General features: G+C 42.8%; 1 protein-coding gene across 1 annotated transcript in view; it reads right to left on the bottom strand.

The window, feature by feature from the left end:
* Positions 1-342: 342 nt before the first annotated feature.
* Positions 343-8,966, bottom strand: part of BCL2 (BCL2 apoptosis regulator) — a 195,166-nt gene continuing 186,542 nt past the window's right edge. Inside the window, exon 2 of the mRNA XM_032152106.1 lies at positions 343-5,746. Coding sequence (XP_032007997.1) covers positions 5,612-5,746 — 135 coding nt within the window. The 3' untranslated portion in view covers positions 343-5,611. The remainder of the gene's footprint in view (positions 5,747-8,966) is intronic.

The raw sequence follows: 8,966 nt of genomic DNA, 5'->3' as shown, positions 1-8,966 counted from the left end.
TCTTTTTCATACACATTTCATCTTATAAAATGCAGAGGCTGGGATCTCTGGTCTATATGGAAGAACACGCTCAACAGCAACAGTAGCTCTCCCAGGGAGTAGAACTCAAGACTGGTCTATCTTGTACCTAACCAGGAGGGTTATTACCAAGAAACAAGAGTCTCCTTCTAAGGTGGTTTCACCTGTAAGGCAATCCCTTAGCCTGATCCCTGAGGGCTTCATTAGAGTAGGGTCCTGGTGATTTTACTGGCTTGTTAAGAAGGCTTTTCAAAGTCTTGTGTAATGATGATGAATGGCAGGGCAAAATCGTGTTAACACATTATAAACAATTCCAGGCACAACCAGTATCTCACACTGTACTTTATTTTTCTTCACAATATTAACTAGACAGACAAGGAAAGTTTAATGGCAATGTGACTTTTTCCAACAACACAAACAAACAAAGTGCCATTATAGCTAATGGTGGCCAACTGGAGACTTACTGTACCTTAACCATGTGAAGTATCCTTACCATATTTTTTGTGTGTACAGTGTTGCAGGATATCAGCCACCCCTTAAAAGTATCAATCTTAAAAAGAGCCATGGAAGGTAAAAGTATGAAAATCTTGATAACAAAGGCTTTCAATACAAAAACACTTATTGTACACTTATTTTTATTTAAAACAAAAATGACCCCAGTAACTCAAAACAAAAGCAAACCTTGATTGAAAACTTAAGAAGGTATAATAAAAAACGAAACCACCAAAAGAAAGCTTCCCCAAAAGAAATGCAATCCACTATCACTCTTGCAAATTCTACCTTGGAGGGAAAAACTTAATGAAATGAGCTATCTGGAGGGCCCACGGCAGAGTTTCCAAAAGGTTCAGGTGCATGGATTTACTCAGTATCTACACTACAGTCTTATTTATTAATAGTCTCAGAATTTTTTTGATTAAGCGAGCCTTTCCATCCTCCACCAGTGTTCCCATCTTCTGTGCTGAGCTTGGTATGCAGAACAACCTTGTTGTTGATAGGATGTTGGCTTGAAGTTATTTTTCTGGGGCAGTCCAGATGAACCGGTACAGTACCATTCATGCTCCATCTGGTTTTCTTTGCATCCAGTGAGATGCATATTTCATGATTGTCCAAGGTCACGGTTGTCCAAAGACATGGAACAGAATGATTCACTGGGTAAGACTAAAGGACTTGTATTATCACTTTCCAATTCAGTTTCACATTGCTTAATTTTATTAAAAACTTTTTCTGTATTGTACATAATAAACATTTAGAAACAGATGTCCCTACCAACCAGAAGGTTGTCATTAAATATCCCGTTAGTTAAAACTGCACATTTATTGTTTAAATACCCATTAGACATCTCCAGCTTGAAATTTATACCATTGCACTGCCAAACGGAGCTGCACTTTGAGCCATGCTGATGTCTCTGGAATCTAAATGTCGTACCACAAACTTCAAAATGTTTCTCATTTGTCACATAAGCTTCTTCGCAGAGGCATCACATTGACCCCAATACAGGTCCTTTACACCCTTAGTTCTGGTTATTCGGAAAACTTCCAACTCCCTGATCCAAACTTGGGAATGTTTTACTCATTTAAAAATTCTTCCTCCCTCCCACCCCTCCAACAAATGTGCTTTGTCCCATAATAATTAAAAAAAAAAAAATCCCTGAAAGATCCAAATTGAATAACAATAAAGATCTGATTGGAACCTTCATAAGCTTGACAATGCAGAATTGTATTTCTTAAAAAGTGTGTAACCACATTTGTCTGGGCTGCAAAAGACACCACAGAATAAGATCAGAATAGAATTTCAACTGACTCCCTAATTTCCTTAGAATGGCTTGTATTTCAAGCCTTTCCTGTTTTCCTCTGATAGAGTAGGTGTACATTACTAACTATAAGTGATAAGAAAGTCTAAAAACAGCCACTGCCTTAAAAGTACAATTGGAATTAGAGTTTAAGTTCACATTTATAAACTATTTGTTTTAGGATAAGATTAATTACAAATAGAGACTATTTGCAATTCTGTTCACTCAATAGATCCTGGAGGTGAAAGCTAGACATGTGTTGGGATTGCCCTAATTATTTACATTTAATCTTGATTATTATAACTCCTCTCGATTTCTAATCACTTCCTAATTTTTCCCACTGGGCCAGAGCTACACCTTTAGATGATAAGCATTTACTAATAAAACAAAGATCACATATAAATGGAAGGCCACATCTGAACACAGAGAGGTAACTGAGCTGTGGAGAGAATATTGGCTTCTTGTTTGAACTAAATCAAGGTGCTTCCTTAATTCTGTGACTTTAATCCAAATCTTAAGCCTGCCAGAATTTTCTGCCCCTGCAAAATCTTCGGAGATGACCCGATGGCCATAGACCCTGTCAGCTGTCGTTCTGGCCTCTCTTTCGGAGTATTTGCGCAGCGAGGGACTGGGAGGGCCGGGGAGGTTCTCGGATGTTCTTCTCCTTTTGGAGCTTTTTTTAGAGCCCTTGTCCCCAATTTGGAAAGTGCGTATATTCTATTTAACTCTGACCCTGGCCAGTGTAAAGAGGAGTACATAAAGAGGACTATTTTTTCATTCATAAAAAGCAGTTAAGATGCAGATGTGAATCCCTCTTCAACACAAAATAGGGATGGTTCTCTGTTGCCCGACTGCAAAATAATTAGATATAATGACAAAAAAGAAGAGGAGAAAAAAATTACTAGTTGAGGCTTTTATATACATTCATTGCTTCTAACATGTTTTTAACAATAAGGAAAATGCAACATCAACTACTCTTAGAGCAAGTGCAGCCACAATACTGTACAGTTCTGGGGCCAAGAGGCTGGGCACATTTACTGTTATTAAAACCAGGTAACAAAACCCTACAGCAAAAGGCAGCCAGCCAGCCATTAGCCCCCATGACCTCTTAATATATCTACATTTTTCAAATACTCTGTGAATCCCGTTTGAACAACAACAAAAGACAAAACAGGCTTTATATTAAAAACGTCCATGTTCTTCATTGTTACGTCTAAAGCAGCTTGGAGGATCTTACCACGTGGAGCATACTGCAAACTGACTCCATTAAAATGATTTTGGCAGGATAGCAGCACAGGATTGGATATTCCATATTCATCACTTTGACAATGTAAACCTTTCATAAAATAATATTTTGCTTAAAAATTAGAATCATTCAAAGGTCTGATCATTCTGTTCCCTGAGGCCCGCCGGGGAGGTCTGGCTTCATACCACAGGTTTCCTGCTTTCTTGGTGGAGCGTAAGCACCACTGCATTTCAGGAAGACCCTGAAGGACAGCCGTGAGAAAGCCCCCGCGGAAGGAGGGCAGGAGGGCTCTGGGTGGGTCTGTGTTGAAACAGGCCACGTAAAGCAACTCACTAAAGGTCAAACCACCATAGATTTGAATCTGCTGGTCATTCCCCATCTGGATTTTTAACTGAATGAATCTCATGGGTTTAACCAAACATGCATGTAATCCTGAATAACATGAATTATATGCGGAATTGCCCAAGAAACAAGGTCAAAGGGACAACAGATATATCTGTCACAATCAACAATTCTGTTGACATGAAAATGCACATGACTTGGTTGAAACAAAGCTCCTCAGTGGCCAGTGACATCCAGGTTTTTCTTAGGTAGCTGAGACTCAGGGCTTATCTCACCTTCTCAGAAATGCTTTTGAAGAATCAAGAGACAAAAATCTCAAACAGAAAATGATCACTTTCGCTCACAAATAGTGTATAGGCCATAACTAAATACAATTAAAAAAAAAAAAACACTGAGATGCATGTATTTTTTTAAAGCAGCTTTCGAAATATCAACCACAGCATTAAACATTGAACAGGGTACACTCCAAAGTTAATACAGATAAATGTATGTATATAATGCAATAATGCCACAGAGTTATTCCATCAGTGTCTCAAGGCTGATTCTAAACTGGAAGAAAAAAAATTTTCTAGTTTATGTGTTGAAGATGTCACTTCTTTTGCTACTTCTTTATAGTTTCCCACCATTGATTTTTTTAAATGCCCCAGGATATACAGATAACCCCCATATTCCACACCTGGAACTTTTTTTTTTCTGTCAGGTTTTCAAATAAAACCAAACTACAGTGACAAGATAATGTTTTACATGTAATTCCATAGACAGAGGTCAATTAATCCATGACACCTCAATTCAATCCTTCCTTTAGGATTTATGACCCTCTCCAAAGTCATTTAAAGCCTTGCTTTAAACTGACAGGTGGGCCAAGGCCACACAGCCAACGTGCCATGTGCTACGGCCAAAATGGGCCGTGGCCATTGCCTCTCCTCACGTTCCCAGCCTTCACCATGTCCTTCTGCTAGGAAGGGCCCAGGGCCTCTGTTCCTTCCCTCTACAGTGATACATGTCTTAAGAAGGGTCGTGGCTCCCATGCTCCACGTGCAAACGGGCCTACCTGGAGGGCCCCAGGGTGACAGGCCCAGCCGCGCCCCTCTATTGCTCTTTCTTGACAGTGGAATTCTGAGCTCCGTCAGCTTCCAGACATTCGGAGACCACACTGCCCTGTTGATCACCCCTGGAGGAGGCCAGTGAGGGCCCAGGCTCAGTTCCAGGACCAGGCCTTCAAGCTGGGACACAGGCAGGTTCTGCGGACTTCGGTCTCCTAAAAGCAGGCACTTGTGGCGGCCTGATGCTCTGGGTAACTCTAGCCTTCCTGATGCCGAAGTCACCGAAATGTTCACTTCCTCAAGTTCCAGAGGATTCTGTTTCCTACTCAGACAGAGCCAGTATTGGGAGTTGGGGGGTGCGTATCCAAAATATATGAATATACACAATCAGGGCTTAAGGTACTGGATGATATTGTATAAATTGCTAAAATGCTTCTCGGCACAATTGGTAGCTTAAAAAAATACTTTCCTATGATTTAAGGGCATTTTTCCCATCGCTGTCCTTCGGCGTGGAAATCTCAGCGGGTACTAGGTCCATCTGAAGTCCCAACTCTTTTCCGCCCACCAGGTATGCATCATGTGAGTCATATGCAAAGAGTCTCTTCTTCAGGCCAGGGAGGCTGGACTTCCCCCCCAGGAACCCTCCCTCTGTTAGTATCACAGCCCCCAGGGCAAAGAAATACAAGTGAATGAGCCCCTTCTCCCCAGCCTCCAGCAGCCAGAAAGCCAGCTTCCCCAATGATCAGGTCCTTTTTCCATCCGTCTGCTCTTCAGATGGTGAGTTAGTCCGGCCAACAACATGGAAAGCGAATCTGTGTGTACAGGCACAGCACATCCAGGTGGAGCCACACGAAGCGGTGCTTGGCAATTAGTGGTCGGATTTCCAAAGACAGGAGTTTTGATGGGACTTGTCTTAAATAAATAAATCTTTTTTTCTTAATAATGTAAAAAATAAATGATATTTCCCTTTGGCAGTAAATAGCTGATTCGACATTTTGCCTGAAAACTGTTAATTGTGTGTGTGTGTCTGTCTGTGTGTGTGATGTTTATATGTGTGTTATTTTTTCTTAAACAGCCTGCAGCTTTGTTTCATGGTACATCACTGACAATGCATATTATTTCTACTGCTTTAGTGAACCTTTTGCATATTTGTTTGGGGCAGACGTGTTGACTTCACTTGTGGCCCAGATAGGCACCCAGGGTGATGCAAGCTCCCACCAGGGCCAAACTGAGCAGAGTCTTCAGAGACAGCCAGGAGAAATCAAACAGAGGCCGCATGCTGGGGCCGTACAGTTCCACAAAGGCATCCTGCAGTTGGGGGAGAGGAGGGAAGAAAAAGAAAGAGTATTAGAGAGAGAGCAGAGAATGCCACCCCACAGAGAAAGAGGCATCCTGCCAGGGCGGCCTGGGCACCTTCAGAAGGGTGAGAGGGGAAAAGGCCAATGCTCTTTGGAGGCCGTGATTCAGAAACCACTGTTTTCATTAATTCAAGACATATTTATTGAGGCCCTATTTACATGCCAGGCATCTTAGAGATACAGCAGTGCATAAAATAGACTAAAAGTTCCTACTTCACGAAGCTTCCATCTAGTGGAACAGCATAGACAGCAATCAATATAAATTACCACATGGTGTAGGAGAGAGTGCTAAGGGCCGAGGAGAAAAACAGCAGAGGCAGTTAGAAAATATCAGAGGTTTTGCAATTTTAGCTAGCACGCCCAACCACAAAAGTAATAAAATCTAGCAATGATGATGACTGTCACACTCCTTGATTGAATGTTGACATCTTATCAAATGTCTGACATGCATTATTTTAGTCTTTGTACCAAATTTTTTTTTTTTTTTTTAGAGACAGAGTCTCGCTCTGTTGCCCAGGCTGCAGTGCAGTGGTGCAATCACGACCCAGTGCAGCCTCGAACTGTTGGGCTCAAGAGTGATCCTCCTGCCTCCGCCTCCTGAGTACCTAGGATTACCACGCTTGGCTGATTTTTAAATTTTTTTGTAGAGGTGGGGTCTTACTATGCTTTCCAGGCTGGTCTTGAACTCCTGGGCTCAAGTGATTCTCCTGCCTCAGCCTCCCAAAGTTCTGGGATTAAAGGCGTGAGCTTTCTCATCCAGCTAATTCTTTGTACCAATCTTACTAAGTTATTTTGTTTCTGTTCTGAAGATGAAAAAGCTGAGAATTGCAGGGAATAAGAGACTTGTTAACAAATGGCAGAGCCAGGCTTTGAACCCAGATAGAAACCAGCACCCTTCTCTCTGCCGATGCCCTGGCCTGGCTAACGGCAGCTCTGTGAGAGCATTTGGTTGGCCAAGGGCTCAGTTGGCGGAGGGGCCAAGGGCGGCCTTGACTGGTGCAGTGCCAGCCTCTAAGGTCAAGGTTCTCCCGGAGAAAGGGAGCTGTCAGGGGGTTTCTCCTGGGGGTGGCTAGACTGGACGACCACAACTCTGCATTTACTCAAATTGTGGATCTCACAAGGCAGGAGATCAGGGGTGTGTCACTGGACCTGCAGGTCCCTGAGAGACAAAAAGCGTGTCTCCCTTCCATTCCTATCTCTCCATCTCAAGTCGGGTCTGTAGTGTGTTGTAGCAAAGTCCACCCTCTGGATGGGCTTGGATTGAGCAAATCACCAATTGCTCATTTCCTAGATTTTGGGGAGATTATGTTTCACATTTGGGTCCAATGAGTATTTGGATAACTTTCTGAATGAATATTTGAATATATAAATCAGTAAATGAATTCTTTTTACTTCTGATTTATTCAGGATGAAGAAGAAAACAAGAATAGTTCCACATTATTCCCAACAACCCTGACTCAAGGCACACAATTTTATTACAGGAAACAGTAACATACCATGACCCTGGACATCACTGTTGGGAGGGGCTCCAACAGTGCACAGAGGGGTTCCCTTTCTCTGGGGCAAGGGCTGTAGCAGTGGGACCAGGGATTCTCTTTGTCTCCCTCATGCTAGGCATGGTCTTGGTGCACTATAGGTGCGTAGTAAATGTTTGTTCACTTAAGCTTTCTGAATACAATCATTGGTTTAAATTCTGTCTTTGGCTTAATGCTTTACCCAAATGCTTATGAATCTGTTTGAAATTACTCCTTCTATATGTAACAGCCTCTGAGAATCCTGAGGTAGTCTTGATGAGGGTTTAAAACATTGTTAGGGTAACTTTCCACATTATTAAATATAGATTTATACAATTATTTTCATGATATATAATATGTGCCATACTTTAAAAAATTCATTTTTATAGTGTTTAAAACTTTTGCTATTATAAACAATATCATGATATATTTTTGTACATAAATTCTTGTCTATTTGTTCAGTTGCTTTTTTGAAATAAACTCCTAGAAGTGACCTCAATTGACCAGTCATCAATATTGCTTCCAGAAATCATGAAGGGCTTGCCTTGAGCCATCCGCACACTCTCATGGATTGCCCTCCAACCAATGCCACCTTTTACAAAAGGCAGGCAAGGATTTAGGGCGAGGGTCACACTGAGGGTGATCCTGCCCCCCAGGGGACATTTGGCAATGTTTGGAAGCATTTTTAGTGGTCATGATTTGGGGTGAGGGTGCCACTGGTATCTAGTGGGCAGAGGCCACGGACGCTGTTCAGCAACCCACAATGCACAGGGCAGCCCCCCAGTGCTAACAGGGCTGAGGCTGAGAAACTCTGGTTTATAAGATGCTCTGTAATCACAGACCATAGAAGAACAGACGACCCATCCTGTGTGTCAACAGCATTGGTCAAATCAGCACAACCAGCGGGCCTTCTGCATCTTTGGAGGTCCTTGGTTAACTTTTACCAGGAGAGGGCGCAAGGGCTTTCTTCTTCTTTTTAAATATCTATTGTTAAACATTTCTAAATTTCAGTGTTAGAAAAGCGAGGCAATAGACGTACATAAAATGTGTGTTTAGTGCTCTTAGCACAGAGCTAAGGCACAATCATGATTGTCTGCCAAGATGCACACCCCTCTCTATATAAGCAGGGATCAGTGGGGCAGGAAGGAGTCAGGACTTCGCCACAAGCCGGAACTCTGCCTCTTCCAGGGAGCAACCCAAGACGTCACAGACACGGCTGCAAATGTCAACTAGTCCTCCCATCCATGCTTCTCTCTCTGAGCGATGGGCAGGCTGAAACCCCTAACAGCCCAGCCAAAAGACGCCCCAAATTCGTCAGGGCACTGGCAATAGGTTGTCTGCAATTCGGCCTGACATTGAGAAGGTCAGTGGCCGGGCTCTGAATTCCTTTAGTAATCAACAGAGTTTTGTGTGGCAAAATCTGAACCGGACTAAGCCCCTGATCATTCGTTCTCTCTGGACCTGAAGCCATCCTGGGAAACCAGAGGATGCAGGGACACACTCCAGCTGGCATTTTCTCCCAGTTGGCCTGGTACACAGTGCTGGAGAGCAGAAGAAATGCTGTCCCAAATATCCCCACCTCCTCAGAGCTGGAATAATTCCCTCTCACCACCCTCACCCCCACACAAATAACAGTGCTTCTCATGAACCTAACAG

Source organism: Hylobates moloch, unplaced genomic scaffold (genome assembly GCF_009828535.3).
Source record: "Hylobates moloch isolate HMO894 unplaced genomic scaffold, HMol_V3 SCAFFOLD_5, whole genome shotgun sequence".
NCBI lineage: Eukaryota > Metazoa > Chordata > Mammalia > Primates > Hylobatidae > Hylobates > Hylobates moloch.
Note: the sequence above shows the minus strand (reverse complement) of the source record. Positions and strands in the feature narration are given on the sequence as shown.